Genomic DNA, 21016 nt, shown 5'->3' on the forward strand with positions numbered 1-21016 from the left:
ATGTTAAACTAGCCCTACTACAACCGCACTATCCTGGGCCTCTATGCCCATCAGCAAAAGCTGTAAACCTACTGTACTTATTTTTGTTGGCCAAAAGAACAGTTGCACAGGCCTAGAGGAATCGTGCAGTTCTTTTTCAGGGCGTTACAGACCGTATGACTGCTTTAATGCCTAACAAGCAGATATCTAGCATTCTTAAGGACTCTCACACCAAATTCCTAAAGATTTGGGAACCTTGGCTTCAATGTGCCTTCCCCCATGTCAGGTCACCTTGAGGCTAGGTGACAGATGCACTCTGTAGGAGTCAGAAGTGCACCACAAGGTAGTGGACCCTAGGACTGACTGCTGCGGATTGAACTCTGGGAGGTTCAGGAAGCAGGTCTACAGGATCACTGACACAGATCCCACTGGGAGCTAGAGCATAGATTCCCCAGGGCGTGGAGTCTAAGAGCCAGCAGGTGTTCACCAGAGCCTTTAGTGGTAAGGATGGACTGCGCTGCAGTCTGCCTCCAGGTCGCGGCCCCCAGGGTCTCACAGCTCACGCTCACGGTAGACTACAGGAGAAGAGGAAGGAGGCAGCAGGCTGGAACAACAAGGAAAGTAAGGGACAAGCCAAGGTCAGGGCCACAAGCAGACAAGGACAACAGAGTTCACGCCAAGGTTCAGGGTCACTGGCAAACAGGGATGGTCGGGGACACGCCAAAGGTCAGGGTCACAAGTAGACAGGAATAGTAAGAACAGGCCAAAGTAGCTAACAGGAATCAGACGTAGGAAACACAGCAAGTACACATGGAGGCTAACACACAATGGTTAATCAGCACTGCTGGCTTGCAGTGCACAGGTTAATATAGGGTTCCCTGATAGGGCCTGGGGTGGGGCCATGCTTAGAGGAGAGGTTATAAAACCAGTCAGGTGAGAGGCAGCTGGTGTTTAGAGAGGAATACATGGAGACAGGTAAGCTGACAAAGAAACTCTATTGCATAACCATGACAGTACCCTCCCTCTTATGAGGCCTCCCCCTCCCCCGCCTGGGCCCTGGGTTAAAGGGAAACTCCAGATGAAACCTCCTCAACAGATGAGGCGCAAAGATCTCAGATGCAGTGATCCAAGACCTCTCCTCAGGACCAAACCCTTCCCAATGTATGAGGTACTAAAGAATGCCTCTACGGCGCCGGGAATCGAGAACTTGACTAACCTCGTACTTAAGATTATCCTCAGAGACCGAAACCAAGGTAGGGAGAGGACGAGAGGACTTATTGAGGGCTAAAGGCTTCTTAGGAATGGGCAAAGGCATAAGAAGACCATCAGGAGTCTGAGCAGGGTCCCCCAGACCCTTGGGCATAGGCTGAACTGGTGCAGAGGCCGACTGAACAGCATTGCCAGGTGCAGCGACCACCAGAATCGCATCATAGGGCGTAGCGACTGTGGAACTGGTAGACGAGTCAACCTGGGTGTGCGTCCAAGGGGGTCCAGGAACAGGCAAAGGTAAATGACCATGCAAACTGGAATGAATGATCGGCTCAAGTTTATAGGTGGGCTCCTCATCCAGAGTGCCACATGACCCAGAGAGTGCCTCAGCCCGACTATTGCAGGAGACATTCCAGAAATCGCTATATGCAGTGGGAAGAGCAGAAGATACTGGGATGGTGGCAACAGGAAGTTTCTCTTTTGGGGTAACCTTGAGTAGACAGGAAGAGGAACAGGAGGAACCCCAAGCCAGGATGCGTCCAGCAGTCCAGTCAATGTGTGGAGAATGGAACCGTAACCAAGGAAGACCTAATATGATAGGAGATGAAGCTTTAGGCAAGACGAGGAAGGATATCCACTCCTGGTGGAGTGCCCCTACCGACATCTTAACAGGAAGGATCTGGAAGCGGATAGGACCCCCTGGGAGAACAGTGCCATCAATCGCCAAGACCACCAATGGCGTTGAAAAGGGCAAAAGGGTAAGTCTCATGGAAGATGCAGTTTCCCAATCCATGAAATTGCCAGCCGCTCCGGAATCCAGATGTGCCGAGACCGAACGAGAGGAAGTGCCGACATGAAGGAACACAGAAAGAAGAAGACGAGGAGGTGAAGGTGATACTTCAGGGTCTAATACTCCACCTTCCAGATGTATTAGCCCCGATCATTTTTCCGGACGAAGAGAACAAGTGTCATGAAAATGACCTTTGGCCCCACAATAGAGGCACAGGCCCAGAGTTCTGCGCCTAGCGCGTTCTTCAGGAGACAACTTGGTCCAGCCCAGCTGCATAGGTTCCTCAGCGGGCAGGGGGTGCTCCTCGGATTGAAGAGAAGGGACTGGGAGCTCAAGCTGCCTAAGGAACGGGGAGTGCTGGCGTCTTTTTTCCAGGGCCCTCCCCTGAAAGCGAATATCGATCTAGTTACACAAGGTGATGACACCGTCCAGATCAGCAGGAAGGGATCTTCCTGCTAATTCATCCTTCACTCTATCAGAGAGGCCATGTAAAAAGGTTGCAGCTAGGGCCTCATTATTCCAGCTCAATTCAGCTGTGAGGATACGGAACTGAAGAGCATACTGTCCCACAGAAGCGGACTCTTGACGGAGACGTAAAAGAGCGCTAGCCGCTGAGGAGACACGACCCGGTTCCTCAAAGATATTCCGAAAAAATTTCAAGAAATCAGACAGGCTAGAAACCACTGGATCATTCAGTTCCCACAGAGGGGCAGCCCAAGCTAGCGCCTTGCCAGACAGAAGGGATATAATATAGGCTACTTTCGCCCGATCGGACAAGAAATTTTGGGGCTGAAGTTCAAAATGAATCATGCACTGGCTAAGGAACCCCCTGCAAGCCTTGGAGTCCCCAGAGAAACGGGCCGGAGCTGGCAGTTGTAATGAATGTGTGTGCTGCGACTGGTGCGATAGGTGCAGCAGCAGATAGCGGTTGAGATTGTTGAACCGGGGGTCCTAATGAGGCCTGAACCTTGTTCAAAACGGGATGCCAAATCCTGAAGGAATCGCATCACTTGGGTCTGATGCGATTCCTGGGTCTCAAGTCTGCGAACTAAGCCCTGCAACGGATCACCTGCGGGTAGCGGCACATCAGTCGGGTCCATGGCTGATCAAACTGTCAGGTCACCTTGAGGCTAGGTGACAGATGCACTCTGTAGAAGTCAGAAGTGCACTACAAGGTAGTGGACCCTAGGACTGACTGCTGCAGATTGAACCCTGGGAGGTTCAGGAAGCAGGTCTACAGGATCACTGACACAGATCCCACTGGGAGCTAGAGCATAGATTCCCCAGGGCGCGGAGTCTAAGAGCCAGCAGGTGTTCACCAGAGCCTTTAGTGGTAAGGATGGACTGCGCTGCAGTCTGGCTCCAGGTCGCGGCCCAAAGGGTCTCACAGCTCACGCTCACGGTAGACTACAGGAGAAGAGGAAGGAGGCAGCAGGCTGGAACAACAAGGAAAGTAAGGGACAAGCAAAGGTCAGGGCCACAAGCAGACAAGGACAACAGAGTTCACGCCAAGGTTCAGGGTCACTGGCAAACAGGGATGGTCGGGGACACGCCAAAGGTCAGGGTCACGAGCAGACAGGAATAGTAAGAACAGGCCAAAGTCGCTAACAGGAATCAGACGTAGGAAACACAGCAAGTACACACGGAGGCTAAAACACAATGGTTGATCAGCACTGCTGGCTTGCAGTGCACAGGTTAATATAGGGTTCCCTGATAGGGCCTGGGGTGGGGCCATGCTTAGAGGAGAGGTTATAAAACCAGTCAGGTAAGAGGCAGCTGGTCTTTGGAGAGGAATACATGGAGACAGGTAAGCTGACAAAGAAACTCTATTGCATAACCATGACACCCTGCTTCCTCCGGCTAGTATTGGACGCTCATGACCGGCCGGCCTGATGATCCAGAGTCCATATCCCTATTGCTCTTCTTCCCTATCTTTTTTCCTCTACTGGCTTCCACTTTCTCCCACCCCTTTTCTTCCGTTTATCTTTCTCCTCATGGGGTTTTGTCCCCTCTTTTGTCCTTTTTGATTTTTTATGTTTTTTGAGTGTGTAACCTATATTTCATCACTCCCAGGGAATCAGCCTGTCCAAGTTTGACAGTGTTATTCTTAAAGATCTTGGACCTTGTTTTTCAACTGTTTGCGCTCCTTGAACGTGATCATTGCTACTGTACCCTTTTCTTTTGACAATACATGAAGCTCTGTTCTGTTTTCTATCACTCCAAGCCCCTGCGTAGGCAGATTGGATGCTTCATTGTTATTTTCTTAAAATTTGGATAAAAATATTTGTACCTGAAAAAATGTGATCACATGACTACACAGCCTTCGTTTGTCCCTGTTCCCCATAGCAGGGTGATGTATATGCCTACTGGCCTCGCCACTTTTTCCTGCTTGCAGTTACAGAACACTGTGCCTCCCCAGTCAGTTTGGTTGCCATGCCACCCGTGCAGCCTTTCAGAAGCCACTGTCAATCAACACAGCAGCTCTGGGTCAGGGTACAGCCAAACTTACTACGGGAGACACAGGCATGCTGTGCATCAACAAAGCATCCTGTAACTCCAAGCAGGTTGCACAGCACATAACTAACCACACCAACACATCTGTTTCTATGCTTGGCCTGGTGTAATACTGGAAAAAATTGATATTAATGTAGCTGAGACATGAGAACAATATGTCTTGTACAACATAGCTTTAAAAGGATTTTGATGTGGGGCAAATGACAGTGTTTACAGCCACCCTGCAGTAAACAGGGCATAAGGTCATTATTATCTAACCATGGGGACTGCTGAGGATATTCAACTTCCCCGTCACACCTGGCCAGCATGGTGCCTGAAGGGTGATGAATTGGATGGACATCCTGTGTGATAATCTGCTCAAAGGAACTGAAAGTTGAGCCTGGGAGAGGAACAAACGTTTTATGACTTTTGGTTCAACTGTCTTCAATGACTCTGATGACCCCCCCCCCAGCTGGGATTTGGGTCTCAAGTCTGGATAAAAAGGACCCTGGCCTGAGTGATTCTGTGAGAATGTGTGTATGATAGTAGACAGACCCCCTCCCCCCCGTTTTTTCCCTGTCCATCTCCCTCTACCCCATTTTCTTAATTGTAATGTAGTTTATCCCTACTGTAAATAAATCCAACCCTTACTTAAGAATTAGTCATCCTTCAGTGGGACCCAGACACCCCAAGCCAAGCACATTTTACACCTGGTTAGATTGAATTAGAAAAGCTGGGGGAATGCCAAGCTAACTGGGTATTTCCCCCTCAATGTAAAGATAAAAAGCATTTACACAACAACCAGACACACACATTAAGTTTTGGGGTACAAACACTTTAATTTATTTTCCTTTGACACTGTTTTCACCAGGACAAGAACTGAAGGGAAATATCTCTAAATGGACACATTGGGAGAGATATGCTAAAACTGGTGCACACAGAATCTGGTGCAGCTATGCATAGTAACCAATCAGCTTCTAGGTTTTAGGGTCGGTTCACACTAGTCCGTCATGCCCTCCGACTTCCAGAGCACAAGTCGCATGACATGTCAAAATCAATGGCTCCCTATGAGAGCTGTCTTAACTGGTCAGACTTGTGTCAGTTCAACTTTGAAAATGCTCCCTGCACTACATTGGTCTGACTTGGGCAAGATTTCCACCCATTGATTTGAACATAAGTCAAGTAAATAGGGTGGGACCCCCAAGACCATACCAGACCCTTTGGTCTGGTATAGATTTTAAAGGGGACCCCCACGCCAAAATAAAAAAAAAAACCCTATGGGGTCCCCCACAAACTCCATAACAGATCCTTATCTGAACATGCAGCCTGGCAGGTCAGAGAAGGGGGGATTGAGCGAGCGCCCCCTCCTCCTCCTGGACCATACCAGGCTACACACCCTCAAAATGGATGGGTGGGTGCTTTGGGACAGGGGGCTCTGCGCCCCCCACCCTAAAGCACCTTGTCCCCATGTTGATGGGACAAGGGCCTCTTACCGACATCCCTGGCCAGTCGTTGTGGGGGTCTGCGGGCAGGGGGCATATCAGAATCTGGAAGCCCCTTTAACAAGGGGGCCCTCAGATTCTGCCCCCCCCCACGTGAATGAATATGGGGTACACTGTACCCCTACCCATTCACACAAAAAAAAGTGTGGTGTTACAAAAAACAAGAGACAGTTTTGGCAGTGGCGTCTCCAGCTTTCAAATTTAGGGGGGGCACATGGGGGGACAGGGACAAAAGTAGGGGGGCAACTATAAAATGCATATATATATATATGTATATATATATATATATATCCTGGGGCCCTTTACTACGACCCCACAACGGGCCCTTTCACATGTTCTGCAGTGAGCTCCCTTCCTACTGTATTGGGGTCCCCCAGGGTGGCAGAAAACAAGAGATATATGTCACCAGCATATCAAGAAAATATAAGGATCCAAAGCAGTGGGAGAACTATCAGGGTTGCAAAGGTTGTCTTGCCTCCGGGCCCTGGTGTTCTGCCACTGTGGGGTTCCCCAGCCTCCTCTTGCTGTCCTGCCCCTGCTATTGACAGCTCTGGTCTAGCATCTCTTGGAATTTACAGGCTGGTCCTCCTGTCCTAAGGACGGGAGAAATCAGTCTGTTTTTTCAGTAACTGAAAGTCCTGGTGGAGTCCTTCCTGCAACTCGCTCTTCTCCCTGCCAATGAGGATGCAGGTGAAGGAGCAGATCAGGCGGTCGTGGTTGTGTGAACGCTCGCATTATGCAGTGTCAGCGAGCAGGGGAGGGGGGAGGAATCACCCGCAGGAGCTGACTGGGGACTCTCTCCCTCTTAGACATTGATTTTTTGTAAAAAGAAAAAAAAATTTTTTTTTTTGGGGGGGGCACATGGTGGGGCACAGCATAATGTTGGGGGGGTCAGGGCCCCCTCTGGCCCCCCCCCTAGGGTCGCCATTGAGTTTTGGAAATGTCCTTTATTAAAAATGAAGAATATCCCCCATGGTAGCTCGTGTCTTCTTCCTCCGGTTTTCTCCCTCCGCTTTTTCTCCCACTTCTTTTCTCTCCGCTTCTTCTCCCTCCACCGATGACTTTTTCCTCCACCGTCCCAGTCTTCCTCCGGCGCTGCTTCCCGCTGTTATGTCAGGTCCAGTGTCTGCCATTTCTTATATAGCTATGGGGCGTGACCATCCGGGGGACATCATACGGAGACCCCTCGAGGGTCAGAGGAAGACCGAGTCGGCGGAGGAAGAAGTTATCGGCAGAGGGAGAAGAAGCGGTGGGAGAAGAAGCAGGAGAAGAAACGGAGGGAGAAGACCGGAGGAAGAAGACACGGAGCCACAATGGGGAAAATTGTTCATTTTTAATAAAGAACTTTTCCAAAACTGTCTCTTATTTTTTGTGACAGTACACTTTTATGGGGTGAATGGGTAGGGGTACAATGTACCCCATACTCATTCACATAGAGGGGACAGGGATCTGGGGCCTCCCCTTGTCAAAGGAGGCTTCCATATTCTGATAAACCCCCTGCCCGCAGACCCCCACAACGACCAGCCAGGGTTGTCAGGAAGAGGCCCTTGTCCCCATGGAGACAAGGTGGTTTCCTTGTCTCCATGTGCCTAATATTTAGAGACAAGTTATGGTATGGTAAGCTTATTCATGAACATAATTTAAATATATTGTAATTATTTTTATCATAATTTAAACAGCAGTAGTGTTAAAAAAAAAGATGTCCACCAATAAATTTAGCATTCAACAACTTAAAGTAGGTATACTAATTGACGGTGATTTCTGTGGTGTACACCCACCACTTTGCTATGGTTAAAGAAGTCTGTATAGATACTGTAGTAGTATAGGTTTGGTATGGTATTTTATTTTATTAAAAAATATGTACAGAAGCTTACCCATTATTGATCTTCCAGATCATTTTTGTTTTGGTCGACACGGATGAATCTCGTAACGGTCGGCTGTTTGAATATTTCCGCATCACAGAAGTTGACACTCCAGCAATTCGTATTCTAAACATAACAAGTGATACCAAATACAGAATGCCCGCTGATGATGTAACCTTTGAAAATGTTAGAAGTTTCTGTCGAAGTTATTTGGATGGAAAAGCCAAGGTAACATACAGATAAAAAAAAATCTACTCAATTAAACTTCATTTTTATAAACCCCTTCTCATTTATGCTTCTTTGTAATTCACATAATTCTGTAACTTTCCTGCCTTTATGTGTGATGAATGGTAATACCCTGTACACACGGTCGGACTTTCTGACGGAATACGTGCGATCGGAGCTTATTGTAGGAAATTACGACCGTGTGTGGGCTCCATTGGACTTTTTCCATCGGAATTTTCGACACACAAAGTTTGAGAGCAGGCTATAAAATTTTCCGACAACAAAATTCGTTCGCATAAATTCCGACCGTGTGTGGACAATTCCGATGCACAAAGTGCCACGCATGTTCAGAATTAAGAGACGAAAGCTATTGGCTGCTGCCCCGTTTATAGTACCGACGTACGTGTTTACGTCACCGCGTTCAGAACAATCGGATTTTCTGACAATTTTGTGCGACCGTGTGTATGCAAGACAAGTTTGAGCCAACATCCGTCGGAAAAAATCCATGGATTTTGTTGTCGGAATGTCCGATCAATGTCCAATCGTGTGTACAGGGCATAAGTCTATCTGAGTCTAGAGTACTAGTCTAGAGTACAAATACTTGGTCTGTACATTTCAATAAGACAAACAGACAGTCTAAAAGAAGAACTGCCTGTGATACTAATAATAAATTCAATTTTACTGTTACTCTCTTAATGCAGTATGAAATTATGAAAGGAAGCACCTGATTGGTTGTTATAAATAACACAATTATCTCTTGTTTCAGAGTGTTGGCAAACTATCATATATTCTTTGGGACACATTCCTAGTATAAAGTCTCATTTACACTGCCGTAAAAATTTTACTGGGGTTTTTACACATATTTTCTAGGCGAAAAGTTCCTGCCTAGTGATCAGTAAAATACTTGCATATAGATGTCTTTAAATGCAATTAAAGATATGTAAAGACACAAATGTGTACATAACTTGTTTTTCTGATAACTTATTTTCCCCTCTTTGTTTAGACTTAATTTATGCGCCTACAAGCGCATATATGTAGGTTTATACACGCAAGCACATAAAGCGCATGTTCATAGGCACAGATTTTTGGATTCTGTGTTACATATCTGAAAGCAGCTCATGTTTACGCACCTGTGTCAATGGCCCCTATGAAAACAATGCAGCTACATTCAGATCCATAATTAAAAAACACCTTTGTATATGCGTTTTTTTTTTATGGCTGTGCGAATGAAGCCTAATAGTATTTACAGTATGTATTTTGACTGGCACTCTTGCCTCATTATTTCAGCAAGTGTGATAAACAACTATATTTTTTAAAACAGCTGCAAACAAATAGTGAAGAGATCCCCAGCGACTGGGACAAACACCCTGTTAAAGTGCTGGTGGGGAAGAACTTCAACAAAGTTGCGTTCAATAAATCAAGTGATGCCTTTGTCATGTTTTGTAAGTATAGCTATTTTTATTCTCTAGTACAGTACAGAGACATTAGGTCCTCTTAAAGAGCATTTAGTTCATCACCTAACAAGATGCTGGGTCTCTCTTGGGAAAGTACTTTCAATATAAAATATAAATAGTGAGCGCTATGTAAATAACGTATATACTCGAGTAAAAGCCGAGTTTTTCAGCACAATTTTTTGTGCTGAAAGTGCCCCCCTCGGCTTATACTCGACTCACTGTGTGCTATCTCTGCATACCTGATCTCCGTGTCATGCAGACGGCAGCCGGCCAGTGTACAAAAGCCGCGCCTCCTCCTCGTCCTCGTCTGTGATAGGCAGAACACTCAGTTTCCCAGCAGTGAGTCAGTGTTCAGTGTTCCGCCTATCACAGACGTCCTCTTGTCCTCATCCCACGGACAAGGACGAGAGGATGTCTGTGATAGGCGAAACACTGAACACTGGCTGCTGGGAAACTGAGTGTTCCTTCTATCACAGAAGAGGACGAGGAGGAGGCACGGCTTTTGTACACTGGAATGGCCGCCGTCTGACTGCATGACACGGAGATCAGGTATGCAGTGAGGTATGCAGATCGGCATCTTTCCTTTTATTGTTTGCAGACTTTTTCCATAAAATGCAATAGTCCTTGAGCTCTGCCTAAAAGTTCATTCACATCTCTAGACGGACACCTACTGTTCAGAGATTTTCACTTGTGCAATGTTTTTTAAATCACCAGCCTTCTTGTTTAATCCCTTCTCAGTCATTCTTGCTCTGCTATTGAGATTTCAGTCATCAGTTATTGAGTGCCTTTGTGAAATCATTGGGTACAAATTGACAGTTTTCATATAATACCTATTTATCTTTCTCCTGGACTGATTAACCTGCAGCAAGAAGCGATCTTGTATTTCATTTAATGATTGCAGCACATAGTGAAGTGAACTGTAGTTTATACTGTAAATTAACCCATACTTACTAGATTTTTTTTGGCAGTTCATAAATTAAAGTATGCAGATCGGCACAGGGAGGCTGCAATGGACACAGTGAGGTATGCAATGGGCACAGGGAGACTGCAGATGGGCATCGTTGACCCTCTTTTCCACTTACAGTAGCTGCTGCATTTCTCACCCTTGCCTTATATTCGAGTTAATACGTTTTCCCAGTCTTTTGTGGTAAATTAGGTGCCTTGGCTTATATTCGGGACGGCTTATACTCAAATATATACGGTAATTACACAGCTGCTAGCAAAAAAGGCAATATACCAAAACCCCCAAAATATGCATAAAATATATGCAGCGCTGTATACGTGCAAAAAAATAAATAATAACAAATAAGCAGTCCACATAAAAAAGTGAAAACAGTCCCTCTGTATCCTGTGTAAACAGAAAATATCCTTCTGTGGTTCCAATTGACACACGTGAAGAGTAAGAATATTCTTCCAGTGATTAAAATCAGAGGCTTACCAGAAATATTGACTGCTCAACCAGGTGCAGCAAACACACATAAACAGTATTACCCTCAGGGGACAGATGATTCTTTTTAGTAATCCTCAATATTAGGACTCCAAACATAAATCCAAAAAAGAAACTAATAAAGTGTAATACTGTCGAATGTAAGTTATAATCGCACCCAGGTGAGTATAGTGACAATACGTGCAGATAAGTGTGCAATCACCAGTCATCAGCCTTCACCCCCATGCCATGCTCACTCACCACCAACTGGATTTAAAACAGCGTTATGGGTGAAGGAAACCCTGGTAGCAGGCATCAAACTGCAAACTCCCTCCTCTAGGGTAGGGAACTATAACGTGAACGTCAGGCCACAATATTATACCAGGTGGCGGCATATGATGTGAGTTAATCGGTCATCCATTTTATGTGTTTTAGTTGTTTTCATGCGTTTGGATTTTATCATGATATTTTAACTGTATGTCTAAGTACTGCAATAAATACTACACTGAGCACCTGTCAGGAAATGTTCCATCCGCTGGTAATATCTGTTATTCGGCATGCAGTACTGAGGTCCACCAGCAGGTGTCTCCTGGCAGTTTGGAACTGTCAGGAGAGCTTTTCCCTGTTAAGGTTATGTCATCTTTGGCGTCCACCAGCGGATGGATCCTGGCAGTATGGAGCAGGTATTCCCCTCTGCAGACAGGTGTCACCTGACGTTAATTAGCAGAGCTGCAGTATAAATACCCGGCAATTGCACACTTGTTGTCCTGGTATTGTCCTTGAGCCCTGATCTGCATCCTGTTACCCTGATCCTGTAGCCTGATCCTGAACCCTGATTCCTGATTCCTGATTCCTGGAACCTGTTGATCCTGTTTCCTGTCTGTTACCTGAACCCTGAACTCTGGACTCTGAGCCTTGTACCTGACCTGTCCCTCCTGTATCCATCCATCCTCTCTTGTCCTGTTTATCTCCCTTCCCAGCTACTGATTCTGTGTTTATGACCCCGGCCTGGCTTAACTATGATTCTGGTACTCCCTCTTGCTACATATGCTGGTTGGTTTTATATCACTGATTGTTTGGTTGTTCACTTGTATTTGTGGTGTGTTCACATATGCATTTTCCTTAATAAACTTACTTTCACCTATTTATGTCTGGTTCACTCTGTCGCAGTCACACAGCTCTGGTCACATCTGGTTTATGACAGAATACCAGGGCCATCCCTGACCAGAAGTGGCTGCACAGGGGAACCATTTTGATTCAGTTGGTTGCAAACATGAATGCCGATGAGGTTATTTATTTTTCTCTGCTGGCATCTGAAAGTGGTGATTATTGCCGCCAGGCTTTGAAAGGATGGTTTAGTGACCAGTTGTTTACCACTATACATTTGGCTCACTTCCTGGTCGATCAGGGTTATATATTGTTTGGGGAGGTGCGGCCTTTGATCAAGATATGTACTGAGCTGGCCCTGCCCTGTATTCCAGAGGGCCGTGATGATTTTACTCCTCTTTTTGATATGAATCAGGTTGTATCCCTAGTGTGGCTTTTTGAGGATGATCCAGCCGATTTTTGTGAGCACTATTCAGCCTGTTCCCCACAGGTGATTGCTGAGTGGATTGTGTCTGCTCAGTCTTTTGTTAGACATGGAGATTTAAAAGCACAGTTTGTACAACCTATACTTTCAGCATGGTCTGACATGATGCAAGCAGCTCCAGCCAAACAAACCACCTCTGCCACCAAACACCAGCCTACCCAAGTGTATGTTTCCCCATCAACCATGTCAACCTCAGTTGCAGCTCAGTATACGCTGCTCCCAACCAAATACTCATATCCAGTCTCTGCTCCTTGTACTTACCCTGCATTCAACCCACCTGTCTCTTCTCAGCTGCTCACAAACCCACAGGAACTTCCCCCAGCTACTGTTACCTCTTCTCTGCCATATCCCAATCCTCCTTTCCAGTCTGCTGCACCCCTCACCTACAGAGCTTCAGTGGCTAAACCAAAAAAAAATGAAAGTTTTTTCCAATCAAGACAATCCTGCCAGTAACCCCACCTGCCTCCGCACCAGCTAATCCAACCCAGTCTGACATCCCAGTGCCTGCCTTCCAGCCTGATGTCTCGGTGCCTGCCTTCCAGCCTGATGTCTCGGTGCCTGCCTTCCAGCCTGATGTACCTGCCTTCCAGCCTGACGTGCCTACCTTCCAGTCAGATGTGTCCGCCTTCCAGCCTGACGCCTCGGTGCCTGCCTTCCAGCCTGACGCCTCGGTGCCTGCCTTCCAGCCTGACGCCTCCCAGCCTGACGCCTCGGTGCCCGCCTCCCAGCCTGACGCCTCGGTGCCCGCCTCCCAGCCTGACGCCTCGGTGCCCGTGTTCCAGCCGGAAGTGCCAGTGCCTGCTCTCCAGCTTGATGAGCCCGCTGCCCAGCTTGATGAGCCCGCTGCCCAGCCTGATGAGCCCGCTGCCCAGCCTGATGAGCCTGCTGCCCAGCTTGAAGTGCCCATGCCTGCTGCCCAGCTTGAAGTGTCCATGCCTGCTGCCCAGCTTAAAGTGCCCATGCCTGCTGCCCAGCCTGTTGTGCCACCGTCTGCTGCCCAGCCTGTTGTGCCACCGTCTGCTGCCCAGCCTGAGGTGCCAGTGTCTGTTACTCGGCCTGTTGTACCAATGCCTGTGCCCGCTGTCCAAATTGAGGGTCCAGTACCTGCTGCCTGGTCTGATGTCTCGGTACCCACTGTCCAGTCCGATGAGCCTGCTGCCCAGCTCGAGGACCCAGAGCCCGCTGTCTGGCCTGATGTGCCCGCTGTCTGCTCTGAGGTGCCTGATGCCCCGCTTGAAGTGCCTGTGGCCCAGCCTGATGTACCCCCATCTGTTGTTCTGCTTGATGCCATAGACTATGGACAATTACAACCAGTTGGAGCGTCCGGAGGCCGCTCCTGTGAGGGGGGGGTACTGTCAGGAAATGTTCCATCCGCTGGTAATATCTGTTATTCGGCATGCAGTACTGAGGTCCACCAGCAGGTGTCTCCTGGCAGTCTGGAACTGTCAGGAGAGCTTTTCCCTGTTAATGTTATGTCATCTTTGGACTGCAGTACTGGCGTCCACCAGCGGATGGATCCTGGCAGTATGGAGCAGGTATTCCCCTCTGCAGACAGGTGTCACCTGACCTTAATTAGCAGAGCTGCAGTATAAATACCCGGCAATTGCACACTTATGTTGCCCTGGTATTGTCCTTGAGCCCTGATCTGCATCCTGTAACCTGAACCCGAACCTGATTCCTGGAACCTGGAACCTGGAACCTGTTAATCCTGTTTCCTGTCCGTTACCTGAACCCTGAACCCTGGACTCTGGACTCTGAGCCTTGTACCTGACCCGTCCCTCCTGTATCCATCCATCCTCTCTTGTCCTGTTTATCTCCCTTCCCAGCTACTGATTCCGTGTTTATGACCCCGGCCTGGCTTGACTACGATTCTGGTACTCCCTCTTGCTACATATGCTGGTTGGTTCTATATCACTGATTGTTTGGTTGTTCACTTGTATTTGCGGTGTGTTCACATATGCATTTTCCTTAAATAAACTTACTTTCACCTATTTATGTCTGGTTCACTCTGTTGCAGTCACACAGTTCTGGTCACATCTGGTTATGACAGCACCTTTTTTGTTTATTGCTTACGGTACTTTGAGTCATATGAGTGGAGCACTACTCAGAGAAAGGAGAGAGTCTGGTAAGGAGTTTTCAGTTTGATGCCTGCTACCAGTGGCCACTTCACCCGTAACGCTGTTTAAAAGCCAGTTGGCAGTGAGTGCGCATTGCATGGGGGTCTAGTGATTGCTGATTGCACACTTATCTGCACGTATTGTCACTATAGAAAAATAGAAAAACTAGAGGTGCAAGCCTTCTATTGAAAAAACATATACATACAATAATTACATCAACAGTTAATTTATGACAGTAATATCACATACATAATACTTTCATTTTAATTACATAACAGCTTCAATCTATACATGTGCATGTCTATTGTCAGGGCAACACTCTTTACCTTGGTCTCTTGAAATATTGGTCAAATCACTAAAAGGTCTAAATGCGTCCAGAGAACCATGTGCTAAACGTGACCATAGAGGGCATTCAGAGACCGACTAAACAGGTAATGAAATAGATCAAATTTAGTTTGAATATAAAAAGATAAAAACAAATCTCCAAAATAAAATATAAAAACCAAATAGAAAAGTGTCAACTTACAAAAACAAAGTTCTGCAGTGGACTCAAAGCCAAGGGACAAATGCTGTCTAAAACGTATATAGCAGTTTTATGGTCACCTTTAGCACATGGTTCTCTGAACGCATTTAGACACCTGTGACCTTTTAGTGATTTGACCAATATTTCAAGAGACCAAGGTAAGGAGTGTTGCACTGACAATAGACATGCACATGTATAGATTGAAGCTGTTAGATAATACCTTCATTTTAATTACATATGTGATATTACTGTCTCAAATTAACTGTTGATGTAATTATTGTATGTATATGTTTTTTCAATAGAAGGCTTGTACCTCTAGTTGGACAGCATCCCCTGTAGAAGCCCGATATATGGGTGAAACATGTTGGGAATTCTATCCTTTTATGCTGTATCCACAAAATCTTGTTGATCTGTACTTGCCGTTTGTTGTGTTTTTAACAATTTTTTTTATTTTTTCTAAAATAAAAAAAAAATTGTCGAGGATTACTAAGAAGAAACATCTGTGCCCTGAGGGTGATGCTGTTTATGCGTGTTTGCTGCACTTATTTCTGCACTGCTCAAAGAAAGGGGAGAGCCTGGGAAGGAGTTTCCAGTTTGATGCCTGCTACCAGTGTTTATTTTACCCATAACACTGTTCCAGGTCAGTTGGTGGTGAGTACGCATCGCATGGGGGTGAAGGCAGGTGACCGGTGATTGCACATTCATCTGCACGTATTGTCACTATACTCACCTGGGTGTGATTATCGCTTACATTAGGCAGTATTAAACTATATTAGTTTCTTTTTTGGATTTATTTTTTGGAGTCCTAATATTGAGGATTACTAAGAAGAATCATCTGTCCCCTGAGAGTGATGCTGTTTATGTGTGTTTGCTGCACTTAAATGAGCAGCCAATATTTCTGGTAAGCCTCTGATCTTAATCACTGGAAGAATATTCTTACTCTTCACATGTGTCAATTGGAACCACAGGAAGATAAATTCTGTTTAACACAGGATACAGAGGAAATGGTTATACTTTTTTCTATGGACTATTTATTTCTTTATTATTTTTTCGCACATCGCTGCATATATTTAATACTTTCAATATAAAAGCAGTTCCCAGTACAATTGTATGAATAAATTGCAACACACTTCAAAAATATCAGTAAAGGAATAAAAAGGCAGCCGTAACAGAGAAAGATCAGTCCTGATATAGAACTAGAGTCAGCAACAATATGACTGCCATATAAGCCCTACCACTTTTTCTATTCTCCAACATGTTGTGTAATGGTCCAGGGTATATAGCTGTCCATACGTGTGACACAAACACCGACTGGCTTGACCACCACAAAAGTTAGAATTTCAGTTTATGTCCTCTGAGCCCAACTCTAGATAATACATTTATTTCTATTTTGGTTAGACCATGGAAGGGTTACAACCACTGTTTTTATTGCAATCCGTGTCCCTGTTGGGGAAAAAACCCTGTCAGGAAATGAAGTCAAATCTCTCCCGTGGGAACACAAAAACAATACCACATGTGTAGCACTACTCCTGTAGGAGTCACTAATGTCCCAGGTCCCCACTGCTGCACAGCCAGTCACATAGCATTTCCTTTATACATTCCAATGCAGAAAGTCCCTGGCTTGTTTTTGATGTTTTATTAGGGGTTGATAACTTGGATGGGGTAGGGAATTATGGGATGCCCAACATGAGAATGTCCAAAAGGCTGAACCAGGGACAACTTCCTCCCTATTTACAAAAGGTACTCTTCTTCCTTCCACCTGCACAAACTTAGTTTTCAATGCACAGCATTGCTGCTCACCCCTGTGGGAATTAGTTGGATATTGCTAGTTCAGGAAAGGCCCATTACAGGCAGGAACTTCCAGTCCTTCGATAAAAGTAGTTAAATGTGAGTAAACAGCATGGCATCTTTCCTTCTGCTTCCCTGTGGCCACTGATTCCAGCTCCACTTGCTTGCAGAAAATGCTAGCCCACCTGGTTGCCATGAGCCACGCCTGGCTGATCTTCCTCCCAGTCCTCCTGACTGACTTCCTGCCCCAGTCCTGCCCGACTGGCACACATGCATGGATCCCAGGGCAAGGTTAGATGAAGACTTGGCACTACGCGGTCTTCAAGAGAGACCTGCTACAGATGGTAGTCTCTCCTCTTGACTGTGATGATCTACTCGCTGTCTCTCCTTGCTCCTTTCCGCTGCCTCTCCGGCATGAATCCTTCCATTGCCTCCTGTGTTAGGATCCTTTCAGGCCAGCTTTCCTGAGCACCCAGCCTGAGGTATCCCCCCCCCCCCGGTAAGGGGTCCCTCAAGGGCCACCGACAGCCTCTCCATCTTCCACCCAACTCCCCTGCTGGGAAATGGCCCATGTCTATTTGTGAAGTTGTCACAGTCCCCTGCCAGACCACTTCTGGGGATTGGCTGAGGCCTCATAAATATTCATGGCAGATCCTCCTAACCCCCACCCTCTAGTTCTAGAAGTTTTTCCAACCTTCCAGACACCAGGGGGGCACCAGACAGCTGCCAGGATGAGTCATCTATCCCTGGCATCTAGTAACCCTGACCCAATTCAGCGACCCCAATTCAGGTTATTCTAGTAGCACACACTAGAGGGTGCTACACATGTATTGTAGAGTAAAGAAGAGCTATAACTTCTGACAATGTTTTCACTGCTGTGTCCAGTGTTGACTGTACATCCTATTGCTGGCTTTACAGGTCCACCCCAAAAATTTCACAGGCAGAAATAAAAACCTGACAAATATTACCTGTATAGAAAACAAAACAAATGTCTGGAGTTAAAGCTAAATTCCAGGTATGGCAATTTTTACATAGTTGCATTGGTTCAGCTTAGACCAATAAAAATATGTATGCGCCATACCTGGGGGATCCCCATGGAAGCTAAAAATTTAATTATAGTAGACATCACTTTTACAGTGATTGCTGCTAGTTTCCAGGTCTCATGCCAAGTAACTGCACTTCTGCTTACTGAACGCAGGCGGTTGCTTTCTCTTAATGGGCACCATTCACAAAACACTTTCCATTTTCTAAAAAAAATGCTAAATGTTCTCTGATTGAAGTTGATTGAAGAGGTGGAGATCATGACGTCACCACCTCTCCTCCAATCAGAGAAAGCTGGTCTCAACTGGAACAATTTAACTATGTAAAAAATGCCCTACGTATAATTCAGCCTTTTGGTTTATATAGTTACATGACAGTTAGTCTGGTTGAAAAAAAGACACAAGTCCATCCAGTTCAACCAATGACAGAATGTTTCAGAATGTATTCTGTTGCAGAAAAAGTACATTTCATATAAATAACCATATTTAAATAAAAGTATTATAATTGATAGTGTGTGTGATTGGTTAGCTAATTATTTAACAACGGATCACATGCTCTTTCTCATACTCCTTTTTTTTTTTTTTTTTTTTTTTATTACTGTGTGACTATAAATGCATGGTATACTTCATGGCCAAATGTTGAGGCCTTCCAAATGTTAACTGCATTCTTAAATAAACTACAAATAAAAAATGATTATTATAAAAAAATAGGATTTTTATAACAGCTTACCTGTAAAATCCTTTTCTTGGAGTACATCATGGGACACAGAGCCTTAAGTAATAACTTAATGGGTATATAGGCACCTTCAGGTGATGGACACTGGTAAACCCAATCAAGTTCACTCCCTATATAACCCCTCCTCCTTCCAGGAGCACATCTGTTTTTGTAGCAAAGTAATATACTTAAACCCCAAAAAGAGGCGAGGGACCTCTGTGTCCCATGATGTACTCCAAGAAAAGGATTTTACAGGTAAGCTGTTATAAAAATCCTATCTTCTTTATCGTACATCATGGGACACAGAGCCTTAAGTAATAACTTAATGAGACGTCCCATAGCAATGCTACTTGAGGGGAGGGAGACACAACCCGGAGGGTACCCCCAGACATGAGGACCTGTACTGCTGCCTGCAGCACACTGCCCCCGAAGGCGATATCTTCATACCTCCTTACATCCACCTCATAAAATTTTGTGAATGTATGCACTGAAGACCAAGTTGCAGCCTTACAGATCTGAGCCATGGAGGTCTGGTGATGCACTGCCCAAGAAGCACTAACCGCCCAGGTAGAGTGCGCCTTAACTTGAAAAGGGGGAATCTTACCCCTTAAATTATAAGTTTGAATTATAACTTGCCGAATCCACTTAGAGACAGTGGATTTCGACTCTGCCTGTCCTTTCTTAGGACCCTCTGGCAGAATAAATAAGACATCAGTCTTACAAATCTGAGCAATTGTCTTTAAATAGATTTTCACTGCTCTCACCACATGAAGACAAATGTAGTGCCTTTTCTTCCCTGGAACATAGTTTTGGAAAAAACGATGGCAGGGCAATATCTTGGTTCAGGTGAAAACCTGAAACCATTTTTGGCAAAAACTCTGTCCTCATGAATAATCAAATATGGCTCTTTACAAGAAAGAGCAGCCAATTCCGAGACCCTCCTTGCTGAGGATATAGCAACCAAAAATACCAACTTCCTTGTCAGAAGGAATATGTTGTATTGGTTCAAATGGCTGTTTTTGTAACACTGACAAAACTAAGTTCAAGTCCCAAGGGTTCAAAGGAGGTTTGACTGGCGGATTAAGCTGCATAACTCCTTGCATAAAACCCCGGACAAAAGAATGTGTAACAAGCGGTCTTTGAAATAAGACCGATAAAGCTGAGACTTGGCCTTTAATAGTACTCAAGGCCAACTTCATCTCTACCCCTAATTGTAGAAAGGCAAGAATTCTGCCTATGATATATCTCCGAGGGTGCCAACCCTTGGATTCACACCAGGAGACATAAGCCCTCCAGACCCTATAATATATAGTTCTGGAAGCTGGCTTCCTTGCATTAATCAGGGTAGAGATGACTGACCAGGAAAGCCCACGTTTCGTCAGAACGTGGGTTTCAATAGCCAAGCCTTTAAATTTAAGACCGTAAGGTAGAATAGATTATCGGTCCCTGTGAGAGCAGATCTGCCGTAGTGGGAGGGACCATGGACCCTCCACTGCCATCTTTACGATTTCTGCGTACCATGACCTTCTGGGCCATGCTGGTGCTACCAGAATTATGGGCTTTCTTTCCAGCTTGATCCTGCAAAGAAGTCGAGGCAGCAATTGAATAGGGGGAAATGCATAGATCAGTGAGAACTGATCCCACGGGGTCACCAACGCATCTGTTCCGCATGCAAGTGGATCCCTTGTTCTGGCCACAAAGTTGACTAACTTCATGTTGAACCTGCACACTAGAAGATCTACGTCTGGAGTCCCCCATCTTTGGCAAATAGTCCAAAAAATGTCGGGGTGAAGAGACCATTACCCCTGGAACAACTGCTGGCGACTCAAGTAGTCTGCCTGCCAATTCTGTACTCCCGGAATGAAGACTGCTGAAAGGCATGGAACATTCCTTTCTGTCCAAGTTAGAATATGGATCACCTCTCTCTCCGCTGAGAGACTCTTGGTGCTGTTAAGACTGTTAAGGTTTTAAGGAACCCAAGGAAGAAATGGAGCTTTCAGGAGACTCCATTAGGGGTAGCATGAAAGTAGAACGAACCATCTCTGTAAGAGATTGTATCAGCAATTTCTCAGATTGTGAGGCTGAAAAAGGTTCATCTACCGTTTTTTCTCCACAGAGGAATCATCGGTTTGTCTTTCCTCCTGATTGGCTAAGGGTAACACCTCATCCTGTGCCCACTGTTCCCCTTGCAAAGGGTCTGAAGTGGGGGAGGGGGATCTAGCACGCTTCCTATCCATTTGAATGGAGGATGCGATTAAAGCCGCTAATCTTCCTTCCAGGCCCTGCAGGGAGGAGGAAAGGA

The 21016-nt window shown here is 45.8% G+C and overlaps 1 protein-coding gene across 1 annotated transcript in view; it reads left to right on the top strand.

The window, feature by feature from the left end:
* PDILT (protein disulfide isomerase like, testis expressed) overlaps window positions 1–21016 on the top strand; it is a 67349-nt gene that overhangs the window by 35126 nt on the left and 11207 nt on the right. The window contains exons 7-8 of the mRNA XM_073591070.1: window positions 7866–8063; window positions 9382–9502. Of these exons, the coding sequence (XP_073447171.1) occupies window positions 7866–8063; window positions 9382–9502 (319 nt within the window). The remainder of the gene's footprint in view (window positions 1–7865; window positions 8064–9381; window positions 9503–21016) is intronic.

Source organism: Aquarana catesbeiana, linkage group LG06, assembly GCF_042186555.1.
Source record: "Aquarana catesbeiana isolate 2022-GZ linkage group LG06, ASM4218655v1, whole genome shotgun sequence".
Taxonomy (NCBI): Eukaryota; Metazoa; Chordata; class Amphibia; order Anura; family Ranidae; genus Aquarana; species Aquarana catesbeiana.